At 44.4% G+C, this 27,252-nt stretch overlaps 1 protein-coding gene across 6 annotated transcripts in view; it reads left to right on the top strand.

Moving 5' to 3' along the window:
* The window catches only part of VPS13B (vacuolar protein sorting 13 homolog B), a 1,005,617-nt gene that overhangs the window by 574,433 nt on the left and 403,932 nt on the right, over positions 1–27,252 (top strand). For all 6 annotated transcript variants that reach the window (XM_075920304.2, XM_075920302.2, XM_075920305.2 and 3 more), the window contains one exon: positions 25,058–25,229. In XM_075920304.2, coding sequence (XP_075776419.2) covers positions 25,058–25,229 — 172 coding nt within the window. The remainder of the gene's footprint in view (positions 1–25,057; positions 25,230–27,252) is intronic.

Raw genomic sequence — 27,252 nt, 5'->3', positions numbered from 1 at the left:
AAATTCCTTGAAGCATGATCTGCAAGATGTGGCAAGTGACCAATTAAGAAGAGGAAAGATAAGGTAAGAGTGACAGAATTCCTATATACTGTAGAGTATTACATGTTTAGAGGATTATAGTCAAAACTAAATTTGGGGAAACAGGAGGAAGGGAGGGAAATGGGTACATTGTTGTGACATTCGTTCGTCCATCGAGGTCGATGAGGACCACCCAATGTCATCAGTTTAGTTGGGAGTGGGTTCGGAGATGGCTGATTAGTCCAATCCAAGCCTGAAATTGACAGTTACAGTGGGGACATGAAAGATCGGACTGCCGACCGGGAGAAGAGAAGATACCAGCCCCAGACTTGCGAAGAAGACGTTTCTCTGCAGCATAACGCAGTCTCTTTTGTTTGTGGGCTATTGCACCATCATGTATTCATCTGCGCCAGGCAGAACAATCATCAGCAAAAGCCTTCCAAAAGCTGCACTGGCTCTGGCTATTGTAGTATTCACCTCCTCGTCGATGTTGGCTGCCTTTGATAGAGTGCTGCCAAGATATGTAAACCTGTCCACATTTTCGAGCTTCTGGCCATTGACAGTGCTGGATGGCTCAGTGTAGTCACAGCCAGGAGTGGGCTGATGCAGAACCTTGGATTTTTTTGGTGGATATCGTGAGGCCAAAGCTCATGCACGCTGCGGAAAATAGATTCATGCAATGTTGCATGCCTGCTTGCGTACCTGTCAGCCAACGGTCAGGGCTCCCTATATCTGTCTCTTAAGACCGGCTGAAGTTCTTTTAAATTGTGCTTGGTTCTGTTACAGCAACTGAAAGAGTCAGGTTAAAGCTTAAACAGTTACAGGTTTATTAAAGAAGCTTATAAATCATATGGTTACAATGGCTATTGCTCTATTTCTTAACTACTAGCAAAATATAGATACTGCTAGCAAAATATGGATCTTAAAAATGGTTACAAAGAAGATAAAGATAGAAAAATAGAAATAATGGTACCAAGTAACAGCTTACTCTTTCTATGTGTACACTTAAGACAGAGGACCACATCCAGGTACAATTTTTACCCCCTTCTGTGCCTCTCGACTCCAGCATGTAAGGCCAGGGCCGGTCCCTCAATTCCTAGGAAAGACGAAAATACGAGGTGGGCGTCCCCATAGAACCTCGGGAGGTCAAACACCTAACCCGACCAGCAAGTAGAGGGTAGAATGACACTCAAAGTGAGTGTGTGCTGGGCCCATCTTATATACTCATGGGGTCACGTATTTCTCTTTCTTATCTGTCATGCCAAATGGGGCTGGTCTGTCTTTTGTGAGACCAGTTCTTACAAGGGAGTTGTGAACTTAATTTACACTTGTAAGAGAGATAACTAAATTGGAATTACTGGGGATTCTTTTCTCAGTGGGAAATTCCTCTTCCAGGGACTGTGTGTGTGTTCGAATCAACATAGGTGCCAGCCGGTGGCAGTCTCGCATATCCTGATCTCTCCTCATATCTATGTTTCAGCTTCTCAGGATCAGATGAGCCAGCATAGACTATGCTGATTTTACTGCTCCTTCTCTGCCCTGTATGCTTCAGAGAGGCAGATAAGATGGATGTGATGGAGGCGGGCTGTCTGGCCACAGTACCCGAGTTGACGGCGCAATCATCCGCAAATAGAAAGTCATGAATGGTCTCGACCTGGACCTTGGTTCTGGTCTGAAGCCTCCTCAAGTTAAATAGCCTTCCATCAAAACGGTAGCGCAAGTCGATCCTGACATTATTTTCTCTAAAGGCATCAATCAGCACAGCAGAGAACATAAGGCTGAAGAGACTGGGGGCCAGGACGCACCACTGTTTCACACCGTTTGTGACTGCGAATGGCTGTGAATAATTGCCATGATCTTGGACTCTGGCAAGCATGCCATCATGGAACTGCTTCACCATTTCAATGAAGGTATCTGAGCATCCAAATTTGGTCATAATCTTCCAGAGGCCCTCACGACTGACAGAGTCAAATGCTTTAGTTAGATCCACAAAGACCGTGTAGAGCTGGACATTCTGTTCTTGACACTTTTCTTGTAGTTGTCGGCGGCAAATATCATGTCAGTAGTACCTCGTCCCTTCCTGAAGCCACACTGACTTTCCGGCAAGAGACCTTGGTCAAGGTGCTGTGTGAGTCTGCTTAAAAGTATTCTGGCGAGGACCTTTCCTCCAACACAGAGCAGAGTGATTCCTCTATAGTTGTCACAAGAGTGGCGATTTCCCTTGCGCTTGTATAGATGAATAATAGACGCATCTTTGAAGTCTTGCGGAACACGTTTCTGTTTCCACATCTCACAGAACATTTCAGTAAGCCTTTTAATTAACTTGGGTTCACCAGATTTATAAATTTCAGCTGGAATATAATCAGCTCCAGGAACTTTACTGTTGGAGAGCAATTCAGTGGCCTTTTGAGTTTCCAGTACTGTTGGAGGATCTGCCAGGCTTTCGTTGATCTCCACCTGAGGTAGGCGGTTTATTACCTCCTCGTTGATAGAAGAAGGCCTGTTAAGGACATCAGCAAAGTGCTCTGCCCAGCGATTAAGGATCTTCTCCTTATCAGTGAGCAAAGTACTACCATCTGCGCTCAAGAGAGGGGCTGAACCAGATGTGACTGGGCCATACACAGCCTGAAGAGCATTGTAGAAGTTCTTCATATCGTGTCTGTCCGCAAAGGCCTGGATCTCATCGGCTTTCTGGCTCAGCCATGTGTCCTGCATCTCATGTAGCTTCATCTGTACAGTCTGACGTATCTTGGTGAAGGCAACTTTTTTTGCTACAGACTTAGGGTCACTGCTGTAGGCACGATGGAGACAATGTTTTTCATCCAGCAATGCCTTGATTTCTCCACAGTTTTGGTCGAACCAGTCCTGGTGCTTTCTTGTGGTGACGCCAATTAACTCTGAGGCAGTGGAGTACACCAGCTGTTTGAAAGCTGCCCAGCTGGGCTCTATATCAGCGTCCGTTCCAGTGGCTTCCAGCTTAAATTCCAGGGCGTCAGCAAGTGATTGTTGGACGCTGCTGTCTTTCAGTCTGGAGACGTTTAGGCGCTTTGGGACCATAATGCCTTGTGGACGTCTGGGGGGGCCGAATCCTAAGGTTCATCTTTGAGATGAGCAGTCTGTGGTCCGTCCAGCAGTCGGCGCCACACATAGCCTTGGTCACACGGACATCCTGTCCGTCTTTCCTACGGACTATTATATAGTCGATTAGATGCCAGTGCTTTGAGCGGGGGTGCATCCATTTCTGTTACGTTTGGACAGGCGGAACACGGTATTAGTTATCAGGAGATCATTTGTTGCACATGTCCTCAAGAGCAGATGTCCATTGCTATTACAGCTACCAATGCCATATCTACCGATGACTCCCTTCCAGGAATCATAATCAGTACCAACTCTGTCATTGAAGTCACCTAAGACGATCAGCTTGTCTGACTTTGGTATTATAGCAGTCAGCTCTTCCAGGTCTTGGTAGAATTTGTCCTTGATGTCTTCTGGGTTAGTCATTGTTGGTGCGTAAGCACTAACGAATGTGACTTGCTTTTTCCCAGACAGAGGTAACTTCAGCACCATCAGCCGGTCATTGATTCCTCTTGGTAGGTTGGATAGCTTATTCACCAGGTTTCTCACACAGCAAATCCAACTCCCGACTCGCGGCGTCCGTCTATTCTTCGCCCATTCCAGAAGTAGGCGTAACCTGCTCCAATTTCAGTCATCTGTCCTTCCTTTGCCAGCCGGGTCTCACTCAAAGCTGCTATATTGATCTTGTAGCGAGCAAGCTCCTTGGCAGTCAGGGCAGTTCTCCTTTCGGGGCTGTCGGCATCTGTATGATCCATGAGGGTACGTATGTACCACGCTCCAAGAATAAGTGGAGTGTTACTGGTTTTCTTTGTATTTCGACCACATAAGCGGGATTCCCACCAGCCACGGTAAGCTTGTCAGGATTGGTGAAGCAGGCATTTTTTAGGGCACCTTTTCTAGCCCCTTCCTCAGACTACGGAGGTAAGCTGCGCTATCCTAAAAAGGACTGCTCAGTCGCCCACGTGGCTGCCGAAAACCACTGCTGCTTCAGATCAGTGGAAGACAACCGTATAGCCTGAGCCGCCTGCGTGCAGGTTTGCCACTGCGGCCGCCAGTGTATCCACACCTGCCGTTTCGCAGCTAGCCCATCGCCGCAGGACTTAGGGTGAAGGAATGGATGATAACATGGGTGACATGCGAGTAAATTTGATTAAAGTGAGGGAGAGTTGCGCATCGTCAACCTCACTCTCTCGTCCAAGCTTCATTGCTCCAGTGGCAAGACATAGTCAAGACGGCTGGAATGGAAGCTGGATGCAGTGGATGACCAGGGCGTTTTACGTGTCTTGCCGTGCTCTATGCTGTCCACAAAGCATTGCTGGAAATCGCCTTTCTGCCCGTTGACCACATGGTGATTCCTCTGCGCAGTCCACCGAATCCAGTCTTCATGTGCATTGGGTGACAAGCCGAAAACTCACCGATGGTTCAGAACCCATCAGCTACCCTTACCTGGTTCAGCCGACCAGTCGAAGCCGTTGCCCATGGTGTGGCCGCTGTGCACGCTATAGCTACTTGGAGCCACAGGTGAGAGCTGAGTGTCAAGTGAGGACCAAAGGTGGACGAACTACTCCTGAGGGAGTACGGCGTGTCCTCCGACCAGAGGTGCTACCCCTCCATGAACACCCCATACACCATATTATTGTGACGACATTAATTACGTAACTAACTCATTGCTATCCGAAATGGATAAATGCTAATTCGTTTAGACTATAAGTGTGGGAAAATTGTATTTAGGTGTTCTTTTTAAAAAAGAATATGTAGGTGGTTTTCAGGTACAGAATTATAAAATACTGGTGGGTGGTCTATATGGTTTTACTTCTTGAGCCCCAGTATTTCTTCTGTGTGTAGGACAAGGTGATTTTTTTTGTCTTTAGTTTGCTGTCTGAGTCTCTACAGCTTGTATAGGTTGTTCTGATAGCTCTATTTGGACATGAAAAATAATTTTCCCACCATACTGGCTGAATCAAGATAGGTTTTTCACCTTCATGGGTGCATCAGCTGAGCCTTTTTTATGAATGTGATACCTCTCCTACAGCTGTCACTGAGCTGGTATAATAAAGTTTATGGCAACTTGAGGCTACGCACTTGGACACTCAAGGGACCTATGACTTCGCATCAATGTGGTTTTTAAGGTCAGCTGGTTAAATGCATTACCTGACCAGATACAGGCTCAGCTCATGGGTAAACATATCAGGTAGAATAGTCCTGTGCTGTATGGGTATGTCTACACATCAAAGTTAATTCGAAATAACAGCCGTTATTTTGAATTAACTTTAATAGAGTCTATACAGGCAAATCGCTATTTCGAAATAAATTTGAAATAGCAGAGCACTTATTTCGAATTTGGTAAACCTCATTCTACGAGGAATAATGCCAAATTCAAAATAGCTAATTAGAAATAAGCGCTGTGTAGACGCTTATTTCAAAATAGGGGACCTCCAGCCCTTCCCAGTTTCCACTGGTGGCCACTCTGGGCCAAACCAGGAAAACTCCTCTCCCCCAGCCCCAGAGCCCTTAAAAGGGTAGACTGTGGCCACGGTGCATGTGCCAGAGCCAGGCCTGCCAGCAGTTGCTGCCCCCTGACCCAGTGGTTGCACAACGAGTGGGGCAGCCAGAGCCAGCCAGCAGTCCCCGCCCAGTCTCCCAGCTCCCAGGAACCAGCCAGGGGCCGGAGACAGCAGGCATCCTCCTGGACTAGTGCGGAGATCATGGACCTCATTGAGGTTTGTGGGGAGGCCTCCAATGTCCATGATCGCCACACTAGATGGAGGAACGCCACCGTGTACAGCTGCATAGCTGCCACCATGGCCACAAAAGGCCATATGCGCACCCAAGAGCAGGTGCGCATAAAAATTAAAGAGCTGCGGCAGGCGTACACCAGGGCCACTTAGGGCAGCTCCTCAACAGGGGCAGACACCTGCCCCTATTTTGACGCCCTGGACCGCATCATGGGGGATGGGACGGTCCATGCCACCCTGGGGGGCAGCGAGCAAGGAGCGGAGGGACCTGATCAACGTGCGGAGGAGGAGCCGCCACGAAGGGTGCCACGCCAACAGAACCCCCAAGCTGTCCCAGCAGCGGAGTCACCAGGGTCGTCCGGGGAGGCCACACCAGGTAAGTGCCATCACTGTCCCCTTCCCGGGGAGGCAGACGGGGAGGGAGACCAGGGACCGCTCGTGTGAACCTTGCTTACCATGGATCACACAGCAACCTGTGCACGTGCGACCATGTGCCATGACACCCCTGGGCAGGTGGCTGCAGCTGCGTGCCACACAGGGGCTGTGGCCCGATAGCCACACGCGTGTGTGAAGAGACCTGACATGCTCCTGACCCCGGGGCGGGACACAGCAGGACGCCCTCCCTTCACAAGCTGCCTCTACACAGTGGCAGTGGACATCTCCCATCTACCTTGGCCGTACTATACACAGCACAGGGGCATGGGTGCAGTCTTGGGGCAGCTCCCAATCCTGAGGATAGCTGGACATTCCGACCATGGCTTCTGTGCAAACACAGCGGCTCTGACAGTGTAGGGCACGATCATCCTCACCTCGCAGAGGGGGGCTGGGCTTCACCCACTGCGTCCCCAGGGAGAACTGACCACATCTCTTCTTTCTCCACAGCAGCACCAGCTGCGAGTGCAGGGTGCAACACCCTGCCCGGGACATCGTCCTGCACCCGAGGGCTCAGCAGGTCCACCGCAACACTGCAGGGTACCGAGACCAGCATCTGGGGGCCCTGCGAGTCCTGCACCGCACCAGTGGGAGCTGCTTGCCCAGGGTCGTGCCATCTGTGTCCAGCTGCAGACCCTGGTGCAGAGTGTGCTGCCTCGTGCCTCTCCAGCACCTGCTGCCTCCCCAGCTCCCACTCCTTCTCCCCGTCCCGCCTCTCCCTCCTCAATCTCCACACCCCCCACCTCAATCTCCACACTCCCCACCTCAACCTCCACACCCTCCTCCCCATCCCCTCGGGGACGCCAAGGCCCCTGCACCCGCCATGCTGAGAGACATTTGGCGCGGCGAGACCCCTACCCCTGAGGCCTGAGCTTTCCCTCCCCCTTGTTCCCCTTGCTATCCCCTTCCAGCTACCTCCTCCCAGTTTTCCCCCTCCCCTCTCTCACCCTCTCTCCTCCACTGCCCCGCCTTCTTTCCCCAGTCTCCCCAGAGTTTCATCCCCCCCCTCCCAGTTTTGTTAAATAAAGAGAGTTTATATTTTTGAAAATACGTGTTTTTTATTTGACATCAGGGAGGAGGATTAGGGAGGGGTAAGTGGAAGGCAGGCAAGCAAGCAGGGACACCTGAGAACTGGCTGCTCAGAGGGGGGGTGTCCCTTTAAGCACAGGCCTCCGATAGCCTCAGGCAACAGCCACACAAAGACACTCCTTACCTGATGTCCTAACCCTGACCTGGTTCCGGCCAGCCTTAACACCAAATCAGTGTCCACTCAGTGTGGACGAGGTATTTTGAAGTAGCAAAATGCTATTTCGAAATGCATTTTATGTGGAGACGCATTATTTCGAAATAACTTATTTCCAATTAACTATTTCAAAATAAGATTTTTCGAAATAACGCTGTAGTGTAAAAGTGGCGAGGAGACCTGTGGCACCTTATAGAGTAACAAAAGTGTTGGAGCATAAACTTTCATGGGCAAAGACCCACTTCGTCAGGTGCAACAGCTGTAGTGTAGACATACCCTATGTATGCAACACCTGTTTTTTTTTAACAGACTTGAGATTTTTTGGAGGTTTAGTTCTAGAGAAACAATTTGGATAAGGTTTGTTGTTCTTAAAGCAGGCCTTTCCGACACATTTGCAGGAATAGTGTTAGCCTGTTAATTTGAAGTTTGGAGTTCTGCTGAATAAAGTTGTGGTCAAAATCGCTTTAACCCTATACTAAGTGTCAGTGTGTTAATTTTAGGGCAGTTGGGGAGAGAAGGGAATTGTTGGTGGTGAATGGCATTGCCCATTTTTTCAAATCCTTTTAACATAGACTTAGAGAGGTTACCACTATTAGAAGAATACTGTTGGAATTCCTCTTATAAAGCTAGTTCCACTGCTCTGTTTGCCTAAGATTACTGGAATTTGCCTGTTTCTCATTTTTATTGATATATTAGTTTATTATACTCAACTATGCAGAATCTAGGCAGGGTACAAAAGTTAAGATAAACAATAACAGTGACAAAACATTATGGCTATAAAACCAACAGTTCATCACCTACTGACTTTAAATCCCCTTGTGGCCAGGTCTCCCTGGCTGCAGGTTGGCCTAGTGGTTAGGTTCAGAATTAGCTGGCAGGACAGGGAGGACCCTGCTGCTCGTGTCCCTCGCCTAGAAACTCTGGCCCTATATTACTAGAGACCTTAAGTTTGGGGCGTGGCCCTGAGAGTCCAGGTTTCCCCTTTTTGTTAGGGGGCTAGCGGGCTCACCCATTGGTCCCGGGAGGTGGGGTTGCAGGCTTACTTGTTCCAGTGGGCAGTGGATGACCAAGAGGATGGGCTTCGGTTCCTGTTCTGCAGACTGCAGAACCACACCCCAGTCTCCGTGCTGGTCGGCCCCTAACTGAGCCAGGCTCCTTCCTTTTATCCTCCTTCATTGGCTTTAGATAAAGCAGGGTGGGGCTAGCTGGGCCAAAAGGCTTTGTTTAGCCCCTGCAATGACAGGCTCCCCTCTCTTTACTCTTTCGTACCCTTGTTGTTAAAAACTATAACCACCATCACCATTATAAATAAATACATGTTTTGCACCTTTTTTTCCTTTATATAGTACTTTCCAAGAAAGGATCCCAAAGCACTTTAAAAAGAAAAATATAACTGTACTAGGGACTGTACAAACACATTTTTTAAGATTATTCTAAGGAGCTCACCATCCAAACAAGCAATCAGAGGATATGAGAGAAAAGAGAGACACAGTCAGAAAAAATGACCTGTCAGAGGCTACACAGCATGTTACTGGCAGAGTTGAGAATACAATGCACATGCTCTATATCCAAGAACAGTAGTATATGCACTGCATCACACTAACTCTTGATTGAGAGAGACGTTATTCTGTGCACATGGGGTAACATGGAAGAAAGCCCAAAGATGTAATAGAAGAAAATGAAAAGGCATTTAGACTACCAGGATTTGTGAAATCAAGGGAGTGAGGAGGTAAATGGTAGAAGATGAAGCCTGAGATATAGAGTGAAACTTTGTTGGGTAGAAACTTGAGAATGAAGATGAGAATTTGATAGTATTAACAGGAGGAAGCCTGCAGAATGACTTAAACAATGGACTAATGTTGTCTGATCAATAAATAAGGTAAATCATGTTGACTGCTATGTTTCTGGTGAATTAGATGGGAACAACGTGAATACAGGTTGCATCTCTGAAAACCTGCACACTCTGATCTGGTAACATCCATGGTCTTACAGGACCATGGAGGCCCCTGGACCAGAGAGCCCAGAAGCCTAAGGGCTGGAGAGCCAGCTGGGGCTGGGGGCAACAGGATCGTCAATCCAGGGGCAGTGTGGGACTGGGCTAGAGTCCCCCAGCAACCCACAGCGGTGCAGGGCCAGAGCTCCACAGCAGTTCCATGGAGTGTGGGGCCATGGCTGGAGCCTTCCAGCCTTACTGGAACTCAGAATTGGGGCCAGAGCGAGCCTGATGGCAAGCCCAGGGAGCCTGGGCCTCCCAGGGAGCCAGCAGCTGCTAGGGAAGCAGCACAGCCAGGTGTGGCAGGGGGCTGGCCTGCAGCAGATGGTGCCAGGCAGCCTCCAGCAATTGCTGCCAGGCTTGAAGCAAGACATTCAACATGAGCACCAGAGTGCCCAGGGGCAGCACTGGCTCTATGGTGCCGAGTGCTGTGGTGTCCCAAATGAGAGCGACCAAAGCAGACAGAGAAGAAAACACTTTGCTGTCCCTCAGTGAGGTAGGCAAGCAAGCGGGAAAGCTGACAACTGGCTGTCCAGGGGGTTCCCTTTAAGCACGAGCCTCAGAGAGCCTCAGACAGCAGCCACACGAAGCAAGTACTGACCTGATGCCCTGCTGGAACCGGTTTCAGCTGCCCTTAAATGCGATCCAGCGTCCAATCAGTGCGGACGCACTATTTCGAAATAGCAAAACGCTATTTCGAAATAGACTTTGTGTCTAGATGCATTATTTCAAATTAGCTTAATTTGAGTTAACTATTTTGAATTAAGTTAATTTGAAATAGTGCTGTAGTGTAGACATACCCAAACAGAAAATTAAGCTTAGAGGGTCTAGCTCTGTGAATACGCATGAGAAATCGAATTGGAAAACTGTAGTCATGAGATCCTGGTCTAGCATCAGTAGTGCCATCTGTATGGATATAGAAGTCACTTATGAGCCTTTGAGATGGCAGTATTAGGGTCTGGAAGAAAGCCCGTCTCTACGAGGTGTGACCCAAATGCCACCCTGATACCCACATTGGTGTTGGTTCCTGGATTCCACTTCCATGTAGTTGTATCCTATAAAACTTCTTTTTGATTTGGACTCTCTTGAATATGAGTATGGGTATAAAAAGCATTGTCATTCCTCCTTTCTCTAGACTTGTTCTGCACCCATGCCAGCAAGAACAAGCTGAACTAGCATATGGTCTGTTGTGTCATCCAACTAGGGCTCGATGATGCAAATAAGGTCAAGTGTATCAAACATGATATTGACAAGCCCTTGGCCATTTGATGGGAAATTGTCACAACTACTTAACACCCAGATTTTACTTGGCTTAAAATTATTATCATCTGACAAGGCAGCAGGGCCGGCTTTAGGAAGTGTGGGGCCCAATTCGAAAAGTTTTGATGGGGCCCCAGTGGCCAGGATTTTTTGTTGAGCAAAAAAACAAAACAAAAAAACTGCACACAAAAGTTTTGAGTTTCGACTGCAGCCAGGATTTTTGGTTGAACAAAACAAACAAAAAAAACCAGTACACACAAAAAGTGTCACAGCCCCTTTAAATCTCTAACTCCAGGGTCCTGCCAAACCCCGGGGCCGACTCCCCCTCCCACGGCGCAGGGAAACCCCTGCGCTTGACTCACCCCTCATGCGGCGCAGGGAAGTTGCTGCGCTCCTCCTCTGGAGCCAACGCCCCCTCCCGCAGCGCACCCGGCATGCTAGCACACTTCCAGCTTTAGGGCGTGGGGCACAATTAGGTGCGGGGCCTGATTCAGGGGAATCGGGTGAATCAGCCTAAAGGCGGCCTTGCAAGGCAGTCTTTCTGATGCTATGTATTGTTCTGTTAATTTCCTCATGTAATTTCTGAAATTTTAAAATGTAAGTAACCACTGTTTTGACATGACAGACTGAAGCCATGTGGTCTGCTATGCAGGAAGCAGCTCCGCCCTCCCCCAACAAGCAAACTCCCACAAAACCCTATTTGTGGATCTAGGTAGTTTCCTCATGATATCATTGACTTTGCAGGTGCACTGGGAAAATTATAAAGGAAAAGGAGGCCATGGTGTTATATCACAGGGAGGGAAAAATCAAAGTTGGCCAAGTAGAGTATGACACAATAAAAAGAAAATAAACCTTATTCTCAAGTTTCTAATAGGCTATTGCTGACAGACTAAAAATAAAATTATGAAGTAATTCTGTTCTGCAATTGTCATTGGTTGTTTCAGAAATTATAATGTATGGACGGAGCCTTTCCAAAAGTCAGTGTGCTAGTGAGGGTCAATATTATAACAGAGTTACTGACCCATCATTTGAGGTAGGGATTGTCAATCCTTTAAATCAAATGAGAGAAACAAGCAAACAATAGACCTCTCTGAGAAAAAGTCAAGGCAATTTTCTTGCTGGGAAGCCGTTAGTCTCTCATGGATCACATTTTCAACAGTGTGACTTAATTTCCCTATGGGTGTAGTGACCATGGAGTCCTGATCCTCGTAAAATTGAGGGGGATGGGACTGAAGAAAAAAAGAGAAAATCTTTTGACTCCAGTTTCCTTCCTTTCACCTGTGAGAAAACTGCAAGGCTCCGTCAAAGATTACTCTCATCCTGCTGAAAGCTTTATGCTCCATTTAGAGTGGATTTATTTGCACCAGTTGAGTTATACCACTACAAACCACCACTCTAGAAGCAATTATGCAGTTCATTGACATAGAGGGTTTGTAGCTGTCTATATATACAGCTACACAAATCTCTTCTCCTCCACCCTCACAAGTAACCAGTAATATAGCTTGTATATTCATGATCTGAGTGTCTTATAGCTGCTGATATGAGGCACAGTTGTCAGTTTCACCTTTCAGTTGCCCAAGAACTGTCGGCCCCTAAAACCAAGGCAGTTCTGAGTGGTCAGCCTTTTCCTCTAAGCCCTTTGTAAGGGCACAGTACCTCTATGGTTTAGCCAGATATGGCTTATTGTATATACACTTGGTTGTAGTAATTTTAAGAGCTCTGGAAAGATCCATTTTCTGTCTGTATGGACTGAATTGCAGTAGCATGAGTACTAAAATCAAAATAGCATTTTAAAATCTGTATTGCATTAACTGTTACTCTTGTGTTGTAATAACTTTCTGGGTGTCTACTGAAGTTTAAACTACTTTTTACAAGTTTATAGCTGTACCCTGTTTCACAGCCTCCCTTCAGATTGTCTCAGAGCTGTGTGTGTGTGTGTGTGTGTGTGAGGGGGGGGGGAGTGTGTGTGTGTGGGGGGGGAGAGCACACTACAGATTCTCAGAATGGTGATGGGGAGGTGTGAACTTCCCCTTCAGATTGTCTCAGAACAGCTGTGTGTGTGTATTTTGGTGTGGGACGGAGAGAGAAGCTTATTCTTTGTATTTCATAGAAGCAGGGATTGTGGGAGTAAGAAAGATGATAAAAAAAAACACAGAGAAGCTATGGGGACCCACTGTTAGAGGGAGCCCACATGTCTTTTTGGTGGGATGGTAGTAAGATCAAGGCAGCCTTTGGAAATTGCTGAGGAAGCAAGAAACAGCCTCTCTACACTTCTGTTCCTCAGTCTCTCATTTAAGTCAGTCTGTTTCCCCTTATTTTCCACACTGCCTTGTATCCAGCACACGTGCATTGAGAGCAGAGGAAAGGGTGTTTCCCTCTTTTCAATGTTTGACATCCAGTGGCTCGGAGAATTAAGTTCAGGAAACATTTTGCTTGATCTCTGATCACTATGTGCATCAGACTTGTTAGGTCTGCAGGTTGGTAAAAAAACTTATTCTGAACATTTGGCTATTTTATGTTACCAAAAATGTGGGAAGTACTATTATCATCATAATTTATTTTTCTCTGTTTAAGGTGGAATGTTTAACTCTTCATATCTACTAGTACTTAATATAAAACTTGTAGATATCCACATTTTGGTTTTTTTAAGATGGCATTTTCAAAAGCACTCAGCATGGGCCTAGCTCTGTTCTGAATGAAATCAATGAGAGCATATGTCAGTGGGAGCAAAGGTAGGTTTGTGCTGGGTGCTTTTGAAAATCCCATAATATATTCTTAATGTTATAACTTTCTGTTCAACTTCTGATAAAATTTGTCGATCAAAATATTTAGAATTTTGAGACTCTAGAATTTTTTAAAGAATTGAGAAGATAATATATGAAAGTGTGTCATGTGAACCACAGTTGTCAAATTTAGCTCCCCAAAGCTAAGTAGCTGCACTTTTTATACTCAGTACTGCAAACTAAGAACAACAGCAACCTAAGTAGACTCATTACACCACAATATTTATTTCTGCTGGTTTGATTATGGATGTGGGGTTTTTTTTATTTCAAATATTTTAGTTACATGATTGGAGATTTGGCATTGAAATTCACTTTGATATACCATTTCATTTGCATGTTTATATTATTCTGATCTTTTGGGACCATTTTGAAATTATCATTTCTGTTTTGTTTATATGTTCCTACAATTTGCATTTAAAACTTTGATGATTGTCAAACAAAAATATCCTATGCCTGTAAGTCCATATGAATTTTTGAACTTTATCCATTTTACTATTAAAGCATTACACTGTTGTGGTGGGGCCAAATGATTATTTTTAAAGGCTTCTTTCAAGTGCAGTGGGCTTACTATAAATGAATTTGAAAAAAGCACGCTCTACAAATTGTTTATATTAAACAGCAAAAAAAGTATTTGTTTATAAAATCCACAGATTATGTATACTTTAAGCTGTAAGTAATTCATTTCATGCTGACAAGTTGATAGGGAGCACTGCACTCCTGTGTGGGGAAAGCTATCTAGCTTCCTGAACTTCAATTTGGGTGGTGGTAGAAGAAAAAAGTTAGTGAAAGGTTTAAGTATTGGGGCTTAGAAACAGTTAATCATTTTTACCACCACTGCATTGGAACAGTGAGAGCAAAGGTAGTGCATGCTACAACAGGCCACTTGTTTCTGTTTACTTAAGTACAAACAGTGGTAGAAGTGTTTAGTCCTTGGGGAAGCTCTGTGATTGAACAAGAACGCAGAAGTTATTTTGATAAGGCATAGCAGTAGTGTGGCCAAAACTGTGATCATCCCTGAATTCTAAGCCAGGCGAAGGATGAAGGCCTTATATGTTTGGTTCTTCCTGATGAACAAAGATAAATTCTGCTAAGAAAATAAACTCAGTATTTTGGTCAATTTACAACAATTGGTTAAAGAATTAAATTGTATATTTTAGGACTTGGCAGGAGGAGGTGTGGGAAAATAGTTCAGCGTTGCTGATTCTGGCTTGATCTTTCTGTAGATCTGGAAACAGAGCAGAAAATTAATGCATAAACATCTTTAACAATACCATGCTGGGTGCTGGAAATCCAAAATGAAAATTGAAACTGCATGAGGAATGAGAGTATGATTACTCACTGCAGTTTCTAATGTTTCTAATTCAAAGACAAATTTCTATGGATTTAAACGTATTTTAAAAGCTTTGAAGAGGCTTTCAAACTTTCCAGCCTATTGTGCCCCTTTCAGGACTCTCATTTGTCTCATGTATCCCCAAAGTTACACCTCTCTTAAAAACTATTTGCTTGAAAAATCACACACAAAAATCCAAAAGCATCACAGCCCACAGTTAGTGAAAAAAATTACTTTCTCATTTTTACCAGATAATTATAAATCAATTGGAATATACATATTGTACTTACATGTCAGTATATAGTAAATAGAACAGTATCAACAATTTCTTGTCTGTATGAAATAGGGATGTTAAATTTAGGTTATTTTAGTAATCAAGTAATCAATAGAATTTTTATGAACTGCTCGATTACTCAATAGAGGACGGCAACCCCACTCAGTACTGGCTCACGCCAGGACCAAACCCCACTGTGACTCTGCAATTTAAAAGGCAGTAACCGCTGGGCAGCCTTCCGCTCCTCCCTCCCTCCCTCTCCCCCCCCCCCCCCCCGCCTCCTACTGCCTTTTAAATTGCAGAGTCACAGTGGGGTTTGGTCCTGGCGCAAGCCGGGACTGAGCAGGGCTGCCTGCCGAGCCGGCTAGGCTTAGAGAATAGGCCAAACCTCAAGTTTCACATTCATTTGGACCGGTAACCTTGCACACTTTGCAGTCTTGAGGATGCTAGCAAAAGCACTGGAGGTGCTGATTATTTTCCAGCCTGTTCCCACAATTCCGCCTTTCCCCTTCACCCATCACGTGCTCAAAAGGACAGTCAAGTTCTCCCACAATTCAATGGCGATAATCAGGAAACTGCTCAGCCTACTGTAGCACCAAGACTCATGGGATATGCTCCTAAAAGGCCTATTTTCACAGAGTAGCCAGTGCAGTGCCATTGAGAGCACATTAACTCAGACATGGCTTTGCAATATTGTTGCTCGCACATGGCCTTCGTTAACCTGGTGTTAATCACCCATGTTAACTGTGCTGTGAAGATGTATCCTGAGTGTGCTGGTTAATCTGATCCTAGAACTTTAATTAGAGGTAAAGAAATGTATGTTGCTACAACATTATTTTTAAGTTGACAATGTCCTTTTGACTTCTGGAAATTTGAGTATTGATTCTCTCATTTAAAGTTCACTTCTAGTCATGTACAGTCCATTCAGGCCTTTCTTGTATCATTGTATTTTAACACAAAATTCCAATGTATTTTTTAAAAACCACTTCACATAGAGGAGAGATTAAAGTGTGTTCATAGGAAACATTTGGAAATCAGGCAACTCTGAGCATAAACATAGTTAGAATCATAGTTTAACTCCAGCAGTAGAGAAAACTCTGAACACCTTGGTCTCCTTTCTAAAGTCTGCATTCATTTCTATTTATGGTTATATTAGCAGCAATGTCTGTTCCACTGCATGGTTCATCCAGAAAAAGAGGCTAGCCTCCCAACCAGATACCCCAGACTGAATTCTTGGTAGACTCTGGGTGCCAGATATTTAGTTAATACTATTTACATTTCCTAAAACTCATTGCACATTCCTCCATCACTGTACATTTTATATGCCTTGGTTCATACTAGCTAAATGCATTTTTTCAATGATCTCCCTAATGCAGCCACAAGGAATCTTGTTCCAGAATTAACAACTAGAATCTTTGTCAAGCATGATGCATCATTTAATATTTTCAGAAAATTATGTTTTAAAAAATGGTGGGAAAATTATTGCCTACATTTTCTGCAGCACACAGCTATCTGTGTCCTCAACCACTGAACAAAAACATCTTCAATTTTCAGTGAGAAAAAAATTATACAACGTAGGCTTAAACTCTGAAAAACACGAACCAGTTTACTACATATAACTAAAACAGAGTGAGAGTAAGCCAATTCATAAAATGCAAACTTTGCCAAGATGGCAGTGTGTTTTTTTGTGAAAGGTGCCAATGTGTGTTTAATTTATTATTGCTTTCTTTTTTAGCTATTCAGAAACTGAGAAATCTGCCGAATTTTTAAGGAAAAATATATTTTCACATGAAAAGTGATTCTGAAACACTTGAACATATCTTATGGGAGAATGAGACTATGGAGTAGGGAGGAAGACCTTCCTTTTCAAAAAAGCACATAGTTTGTAAATTAGATTGGTAAATTACGTGTGCCAACACTAGTAAAAGGTCTTAAATTGTCCAACTGAAAAAACCAAGGAAAATAATTCTATAAAATGAAAAGAATAGAGAATAGCAAATGAATTCATACAATATCAAAATTGGCTTGAATTTCAATTTGAACTAAGCTCGAACATAACTTTAGGTTTAAATAATTATTGTTTCTCCATTTCCTTGATCATCAATTGTGAAATCAGTTTCAGGGTCTTAGCTATAGAAACCTGTCTTTGGCTGGCTATTGCCCTCAGATCTCACATGCTCCAGTGCTTCTGAGCCAGGAGCCTCTAAATCACATGAGATTAGAATAAAACAGTCATCCTGACAGAAGACTTCACAGTGAAAACATCTTATAGTGTGCTTATGAAGTAGCCAATTATGGAAGTGTGGGAAATCTATTAGGATGTGAGGGCTATGTTAAGAAAGAACTATGTGGTAGGATTATGAGAGGAATAATAAGGATGCAGTCTCTTCATCATTGTTGGAAATGAAATGGGAAGATGATATTGGTGTGCAGAAGTTACTTTTTAGAAAGTAGAGAAACATCTTTTAATTAGGAAGTGAGATTGAATATCAAAGTGCTTTGATCTGAAAGTGCTGTCTGTTGTCCTGGCAAGATATTCCTCTTCACTGCTGCTTCTACTGAAATTTATATAAGCTTCTAAATCAGAGTTTGCCTTCTCATTTGTGGGTCCATGGAGGTAAAGAGCTTGGGCATCTTTGTCCTTGTCATCAAATCAGTCATTGTGATTGTATTTTTGGACACCTAGTATTTTGACAGCAGTTTTGTAGGTTGTTTCCTTGGTGTTAATCCCTTCCTTCTCAGTGTGGTTTAAAGTAGAAGGTTCGGAAATGTGGCTAGTCCCAGGGAGGCGCGGAAACAGGCAAACTATTACTAAATATCTTTTAAACTTTTATTAAAGGGTTTCTACGTATAAATTATGATTTTATCAATTTCTTACATACGTAGACACCAAATAATTATTAGAATGTCCAATAAGCAAAATGCAATACAGTAAAGAAAATTCCTTGAGGTTTCTCTAAATCCTAATAGTTGTTAACAAGGGACTAGGGATTATTAACAATTACATTTACGTCAGTCTTACTTATAAGACTAATCATTTATCTAAAACTTTTAACACTACTACTTAACAATACCTTTAAACAATTTCAGATAATACTTACATTTAACAGACACACAAACTACAACAACAACATATTTGGTATTCGTTATGTTTGGTATACGTTATGCTCTACAGGAACTTGTTTGGTTCGGTGAGCGGGAGGTGGCCCTCGGGTGATCAGTCCTCGGACCTGGCTCATATTCTGCCATCCAATGTTTATTCAGGATTCCTCAGTTTGATACAGGAGGGGAAGCTGTTTTATAGAGAAAGCTTTTGCGCACTTTTTGTGATAGGCTAGCAGACCCTGTCTGCTAAGTGACAGGGGTAAGGGGGTGAGATGGGTTTTTTTTTCCCCTTTTCTGCCTTATTGGGCATGGCACAGTCAGCACAACCAGCATGAACTTTACATGAACTTTTTAAGGTCTGGTTTTGGTTCCTGTTCGTCACTGATCTTTAAGTTACATAGTGTAAGGGTTTTCATCAAGGGGAAGCTGACCTTTTGCTTGGATGGCAATACGCGCGTGAGGCCTGGCCAGCAAAGAGCCTGCTTCCATACTCAGTAGTGGGCGGCTGCTTGGAACCTTCATTGTTGATGACTAAGGAAGTGTCCAGACTATGCTGAAGCTTGTGTCTCACGCATTTCAAGTTTACCTATATCCAACTTTTTCCTGAATACAGCAGACTGATGACAGCGGACAAAGGCTCAAAGGGGACAACACTGTGTAACATGTAATGGTCAGACCAGGAGCCAGTGCAAGAGTCAACGTAACACCAGAAAGATCTTTGTTTTGTAATGAAGTAGTCAATCATTTGCCAGTGCTTAGACCAAAGGTGCATCTAAGTTGCTTTTATTTGTTCACCTGTTGGAAGAATGTGCTCACAATAGCAAGCTCATGCTGCTTGCTATTGAAGAAGGAACTTACCATTTGAGTTCTCATTTCCAATACCATGATATACAAGCATTTTTGGCCATGTTGTGCAGACCTGACCAACTTTAGAATTAAAATCACCGACTATATATAGCTTGGATTTAAAGGTACCGAAGAGATCACTGAATTTAGGCTATCATAGAAAGCCTCCTTTTTATGGTCTGCAGCAGGCAAAGTGGGTACATATACACTAACAAGTACAATGTACTATCCCTGCCTCAGACTAAGCTTTGCAATCAGAGGACTGATGGCATGTGGCTGGGATTCAAGCTGGAGAACTAGTGATGTCCTGATTGCAAAGCCAACTCCCACTTACCTTGCATGACCCTCAAGATAGCCCACTCCAACCTCTGGAAATTGGCTGGTACCTAAGACGCATGTTTCACTTAAGGCTGTGACATCTATGTTATAGCGTGCAAGTTCTCTGCCAATGATTGCTGTCCTGTGTTCATGGTGATCATTGCTGCCAAGAAGTGTGCACACATTCCAAGATTCAAAGGGTATGTCACAGGTCAACCAGTGGGTGGCCGATGCGTTTGTCACTATGCGTCCCTGGGCGGAGTGGGAGTCCGGGCCCACCCTCTCTCCAGACCCCGGCCCAGGGCCCTAACGCCGAGTGCAACGCTCTCGGTGGTAGCAGACAGGGTATGTTCCCCCAAACGCGCCTACTCTCAGGTTCCGTGGCCCGCCCTGGGCCTTGGGCACTCCGCCTTAAATCACTGGCCGGTCACGGCCTCCCCCCCCGTCTCCTTCCCGTTCGCCGACCATTTGTCGCACTCCACTCTCATCCCCTCCGCCAGTCCCAGCCCGCTGGCCGCGTCTAACCCCCTCTCCCCTTGCCTTATGTGCTCCCCTCTACCTTCCTGCTCCGGGCGCCTCTCCTGCCTAGCGTCCCCGGCGTCTCTTAAATGCCGCGCTTCCGGGTTGCCCCCCCCGTGACGCGCCCGGGTGCATCCGTGACGTCGGCGCTGGTCTCGGGCGCGCCCGTGACGTAGACGCCCCACTCGGGCGCCTGCTGATGCCGCCTTGCGCTGCCGTGCGGTTGCGCGTCTAGCGTGGTTGGACCCGCCGTGCCGTTTTCTCCCCCCCCCTCGTCCTGCACTAGTGGGAGGTGACGGGGTTGCTCCACCCCGTCACAGGATAGTTTCTGTTTAGTCATTGATTTATAACTGCAAAATTGGATATACAGTTGGTTGCATTTAACCAAGAGGAATCAACTGGAACAAGCTGTTTTCTCCTCTCCCCCATTTCTTTCAAAGAAAGCAGTGTTGTCCTTAAATATGGCTGCTTTGTAACCCAGGCTGGATATGGGAGCTACTACTGTTTCAGTTCAGCAGACAGATGACCATCATGCCTTGGCCACCTACATGCATGTTTGTGGCTAGGTGCTTCCAGTACCATCCTCCACCTGCATCTGACGTCACTTACCCATCGCTGTAAGACTTTCATTAATAAGAGGTAAATCTTTAGTGTCAAGAGAGAAACCTTCACATATGAATGGATTCAAGTTAGGCTGGCACATGAGTTCCAACACTCTTTTCATACTGACCATCATACACAGGCACAGGAACTGTGACATGTGCATTGAAGGGAGAGAGCACAGGTCTGAGGTCAGAATTGCCTTCTTCTAGGTACTGTTGGTCCATGGTGCCTTATTCCATATTATTCAGTGCAACTGCTCGAGATCAGTCTTCCCCAATCCGCTCCCCTGAAGATGTGCCTCAACACCATAGTACCCCAGAATGAAATGCTCCATATGCTTGATGCAAGGAGAGCCTTGGCTTTCTATTTGGATAGGACATGAGCCTTCAGAAAATCTTAGAGACTGTTTCATTTCTGTTGCAGATCAATTAAAAGTTACAGCAATGTCATCTCAGTGGGTATCTGGCTGTTAAAGTCTGTTACCAATTGTGTAGCATAACACTCTATCTTTCATATGCATGCACTCTATAAGATCAGTCTCTTTGTCAGCTGCCTTCTCCAAAGGGTATCCCTGGCATTGAAGATCTGCATAGCAGCTACGTGGGCATCTGCACACACTTTTGCAGAACACTGCCGTCCTGGAGAGTTCAGCTACAGACGCTAAACTCAGTGCCTAATCGTCCATATTAAATTTTACTCCAAAGTATCAGCCTCCAGTGTTGAGCACTGGTCAGGAGTCCCTTAAAGTTCTCAGATCAGCAGCTTGGGGACACAGACAACCTATGTGGAGAACCCATAGAGATACACATCTCAGAACCATCATTATAGCATAAGATAACACCTTTTCACAGTGGACAGAGGTGCATAGCCTGGTCCTCCCAAGATCTGTACTAAGGCCAATGATGGTTAGCATATGTATGAATGATCTGGAAAAAGGGGTAAACAGTGAGATGGCAAAGTTTTCAGATAATGCAAAATTACTAAGTTAAAGTAGCTGGCAAAAAGTAAGAGAGAGCTCTCACAAAACTGGGTGGCTGGGCAACAAAATGCCAGATGAAATTCAGTGTTGATAAATGTAAGGTAATGCACTTTGGACAACATAATCCTAACTGCTTTGGGGGTAGCCGAGTTAGTCTGTACAGGATAAACTTAAAAAACAAATAGAATGGTAGCCCTTTATAGACTAACGAAATGTGTAGATGATGATATGAGCTTTCGTGGGCACAGCCCACTGTACGTATAAAAAGATGGGATCTGAATTAGCTGTTACATCTCAGAAGGGGATTTTGGATTAATTGTGGATACTTATTTGAAAACAGCCACTCAATTTGCAGTCAAAAAAGCTAACAATGTCAGGAACCATAAAGAAAAGGATAGCTAATAAGACAGAAGGTATTGTATTGCTACTGTATAAATCCATACTGAATATCTATCTTGAATATTAAGTGCAATGTTAATGCTTATAAAGCAGTGTTGAGTGTTCACTTCATCTAAAAAAAGGATATATTAGAATTGGAAAAAGTAGAGGAGAGAAACAAAAATGATTAGGTTATGGAACATCTTCCTGTATACAAAGCGAGAATGTTCGATTTGGAAAAGAGACAAATAGGGACAATGTGATAGAAGTATATATAATCATGAATGGTGCGTAGAAAGTGAATAGGGAATAGTTACTGACCCCCTCACATAACACAAGTACTAGAGGTCACCCAGTGAATTTAACAGGCAAGTATATTTAAAATAAACATAAGGAAGTACTTCTTTATACAACACAATAATCAACCTGTGAAACATATCGCCAGAGGATGTGAATGCCAAATGTAAAAGTAGGTTCAAAAGAGAATTAGATGAGGTCATGGAGAATGGATCCATCAAAGATAATTTGTTAAAATAACCAGAAATGCAACCCTATGCTTCACATGTCCCTGAACCTCTGACTGCTATAAACTGAGACTGGATAACAGTGATTGGATCACTTGATAAATTGTTCTGTTCACTCTCTCTGAAGGATCAGATACCAATCACTGTTGAAAGACAGGATACTAGACTAGACGGACCATTGGCCTGTGCCAGTGTGGTCATTCTTATGTTCATGCTCCCAGGATAGAACCTTCAAATTCTTAACCACAAAAATATGGTGATTTAAAAAATAGTGCCAATTCTCAAGGAAATTTGTATACTTTCCTTTTTCAAATGTTTTGTTAGTGCCATGCAAACATTCTTCTTGGCCAATCGGTTTGTATAAAATCTTTTTAAAATTGTAAAATTCACTCGTCTAAGTGGCTTCCAAATTTAATGCCAATTTTGAATTGAAACATTTATAGCCCTGGATAGTCAATTAATATCCAGACTTTGAAATCATAGAGATAACATGCAGTAGTGTTGCTGCACCACTAGGAAGATTGCAAGCTTAATTGGTGTCAATTAACCAGTTTCTGTTGTGGATTGCAGACATTTGAATGGCAGTATTAGCTTCTGTAAAAGTGAAACATCCTACATGTTTTTGTGGCTTAGAGACTACAAGAACAGATTAGGTAGCAGTACTCACAGGATACGTAAAGGAACAGCTTGTGACACCATGAAAGTTGGAAACTAACTTTTAGTGACAGCTCTAAGTTTCTCTTGTGATTACTTGATTTCAGGAGAAAGAAAAGCATGGTATTGCAAGAACTGGGAACACTATCTGTTTTGGTCTCAAATTTACTGGCAAAACTAACAGCTATGTCTTGTTCACAGTGAGAACTTGATACATTTTAAAAAACAATAACAAACGTGTACACACACACACACACACACACACACACACACACACACACACACAAAACTGGGAAGAGAAAGATTTGTCCCACTATTTTCTATGCGACGTAGTTACATATGCAACTGACTGATATTTTACAATGTGTTTTGCAGTGGAATTCTCTGCATAGTCATATTAAATTTTAGTAGCAATGGATTTTTCAAACAAGTTTGGAAAGATCTTTTTCTCTTAGTCACATTACAAAACTGGGGGATCAACAGTAAAACTGGGCGGATCCTTACTGTGGAGAGGTGTATAGAATCAAGGGAAAGAACAGGAAGGTCAGTCCCAGGCCCATAAAAACTGCACTTTGGAAATATCTCCCAACGGAATCTAGTAATTGATTCTAGATAATTAGGTATTCCTTCAAAATCTCATTGGGAGAGAATAGGTTCTTGGACTCTGTCCTGTACTTCCATATAGGTGGGAGAAATCATATGGGTCAGCCCTTCTGTCTAATCAGTCCTTTCTAAACAGGTTTTTCAATGTGTGGTTTTCATTAGTTGTGCTTTCTCAGAGATTCCTCATTTTTGTGCCCTGTCAAGTCTTTGAATTTTAGAGAAGGAGCAGAAACTATTCTAAAAGACAGGATGTCTTCTTTATATTTTCCCACTTGCAAATTTAGTAAGGATTTTCCCCAGAAACCATATAGAAAATTCAGCTGTCCAATAGAAAGTTGTTGAGCCAAATTTGGAGACTAATTTCAGTTCAAAGATGAAAGTCAGGGTATCAGTTCTGAAAATTTAAATGCACCCTGAACTCTGGAGTTGTTCCCACTTGTGGAGGGGTGTGGCACTGGGGTGACCCCCTCTGGGCCTTGCCGGGCCGCTGTCCCGCCCTTCCTTCGTCCCTCACCCGGGGTCTCCGTCCTAGGTGCTCCCTACACCCTGGTGTCCTGCCCCAAGTCCGGCAGGGTCGGTCCACAATTAGGGTTGACTTACTGGTGTCTGCGCCGGCGGAGGAGGGTAGGGGGGCTCGGGCCCGCCCTCACTCGAGCCCCGACCCAGGGCCCTAAGGTCTGGGGGATGCTACCCCCAGTCCTGGTTGATGGGGGAGTGGGTCCCCTTAACACACCAACCCCCCGGGTTCCGGTACCCTGCCCTGGGTCACTTCCTACCTCCCTCATTGCGTCGCCATGGCAGCTGGGTCTCTCGAGTCTCTGTAGCCGGGGCCCGAGATGCCTCCACCGAGCCGCCCTCTGTCTGGCGGCTCTTCTCCCTCTGCTCCAGTGGCGGCGCTCCCTTTGAACGTCCCGCCCCGATGACGTCACCTGCCGCGGGGCGGGGCTTCCTCCTACTCCGGGTGTTGTCGTCCTGCCGGGCGCTTGCGCCGTCCAGCGCGGCAGGGCCGTGCTGGAGTCCCATCCTCCCGTCCGGGCCGGGGCCGCGGCGGCGTGGCTGGATGCCGCTCGTGTGGGCTCGCGCTCAGCCCCGCCCGCGGCAGAACAAGCTGCACAGGGCAGGAGCTGGCGCGGCGCCACCGCTTCTCCCCAGCACGCCGGGGACGGCGCTCGGTCCGTGCAGGGCTCGGGCGCTGCCCCATCACACCACTGCTTCCATAATCTATGGTGCTTTTGTATTTTAAAATGATCAATGTATAAACATATTATAGACAGTATATGTAAATCAGTTTTTTTTAATTTAGATGTTCCTGTGAAGTGTTTCTAAATTATTACATAATCTGGTCGTTTGCTGGGCCTTTTCAGTTGGTAATTCTGTTTTTCTAGGTTGATTCTGTACAAGGTGGTGATGATTCACCATTCTCAGACTCTGTTACCTTGGAGCAAACAACAAGTAACATTGGAGTATCAAGTGGACGTGTCAGTTTGTGGATGCAGTGGATGTTGCCAAAAATTACTGTAAAACTATTTGCACCAGATCCTGGAAGCAAAGGCACAGGTATTATACACAAAATTATCTATTTTAATTTACTATGTTAAGTTTTGTAGTTATTTTAAAATAAACCCAATTGTTATTTGGAGCAAGTATTCATTAATTGAAAACTCTGACAATTATAAAAAGATACATGTGTTTGTCCAGTGTTTTAGCATTGAGCAATATGCCATCGTGCATGGGATCAGACTTCAATATAGCCCTTTGCCTCTGAATTGGCAGTGATTTGAGCTTTGCAAAGGTTGAAGCTTAGACCGAGCACACACAGTGCAGTGTTTTTTGTTTTTTTAAGACAATTTGTTCACTTCATTTGAGTTATAGAAGTATGAACAGTGGCGGCCTGTCAATACAGGTGACCTAGGCGGTCGCTTAGGACACCAAGATAAATGGCCGTTGAGGGCTTTGAAGGTGGGGGCGCCGATCGCGTGTTTCGCCTAGGGCGCCAGTTGCCGGCAACTCGTCTAGGGCCACTCCTGAGTATGAATAACAGTATATTTTTCTCACGTGCAATGATATGCTTTTTTTCCCCCCATGCAGACGTTTTTAAAATCAGATGCTGTTAAAATTTAATTTGCAAATGACTCATCCTTGGTAAGGATTAGTACTACAGGAAATCTGAATTAAAAGTTAGTGATTTTCAATGATACAGGATTAAAGTTTGTGCATCAGCAGTATGCATGTTTCAGTAAGTTTTTCTTGTGATGGTATGTTCCCAACTATAAATTGCTGTAAACAATTTTGCTTTTTTCTATCAACTTTTTAAAATGTTGTTGATTTTTAAATGACATAAATTTAACAATCTTTAGAATATTTTAAAACTAAGGAATTTAATATTATTAAAATTATTTATGTTGAAAATAGAACTATGGTTTAATGGTGATATACAATTCACTTGTTTCTTTTTTGTTAGGGAGATACCACTTTTGCACTAATATGATTTTAAAATAACTTTTCTTCTTTGAGTGCTGTGCTGTCCCTATTGGGTACTCCACTTCAAGTGCTGGTGCATCCTCGTGCCCACAACTGGAGACTTTTTACAGCAGTACCTTGCCGCTCATGCTCATACCACACCTGATGGTGCTGTTGGCATCTGTTGACTACACACACAACACTGTTCCCTCAGTTCCTTTTCTACCATCTTCGACAGCAGATAGAACTCTCCACAGTTGCTCTTTCGTCAGCTAAAAACAATGATAAATTAGTTAGAACCTTGAATTTTTTTGCCAACCCAGGTTTCTCAATCAACCTTCTTCTTTCTTTCTTCCTTCAAAAACACTTAAAAATACAATTATTATTTAAAAAAAACCCTTTATTTTGGGGCCTTTCCTGCCAGTTGGGCCTTCCCTTCCTCTTCTCTTTCTTTTCTGCCCACCCTTTGACTAGCCGTCATGCCTAATTCACCAGGTTTTAAAAGATGTGACACTTGTAAAGATCCCATGCCCATTTCTTACAGGCATTTATCCTGTGTCAAATGCCTTTGAGAGGGCCATATTTCACTCAAGTAACCTCACTGTTCCAACCTAACCGTCAGAGCTAGGTGTGATAGAGAACTCCATCTAAAAATAGTTTTGCTGGAAAAATCACTCCTGACTTCAGATCTAGCTCTGACAAGGCAGGTCCTAAGGATAAGATTTATGCCACTTCAAAGAAACATTCCACTTCATCGGCAGAAAAAAGCCCTGACAAAACCAGAGCTTTTCCTATCAGATCCCTGCTTCCGGTGCTGAACTTCACCAAACTCAGCACCGCTGACAAGCTAGGCACTTCTGGCACCATCTCGGCATACATTCTGATGGCGCAGAAGCGCACATGCTCAAAGCTGAAACATAAAATCTCCATAACAGCACAGAATACTTCAGCTCGGGGCTCTACACTGAAGCTGACCAACTCCTACCCAGATTTGGGCACTGGCACTTCAAATGCTGACATTGGCCAAACCAGAACCACAGAAAACCATGCTGATGCAGTCCTTGGCATTGCTACACGTCCTCCAGCACAGTGACATACAGGTTCATTTGGTGCCACAATC

Source organism: Pelodiscus sinensis, chromosome 2, assembly GCF_052426305.1.
Source record: "Pelodiscus sinensis isolate ZL-2025 chromosome 2, ASM5242630v1, whole genome shotgun sequence".
Classification (NCBI taxonomy): domain Eukaryota; kingdom Metazoa; phylum Chordata; order Testudines; family Trionychidae; genus Pelodiscus; species Pelodiscus sinensis.
Note: the sequence above shows the minus strand (reverse complement) of the source record. Positions and strands in the feature narration are given on the sequence as shown.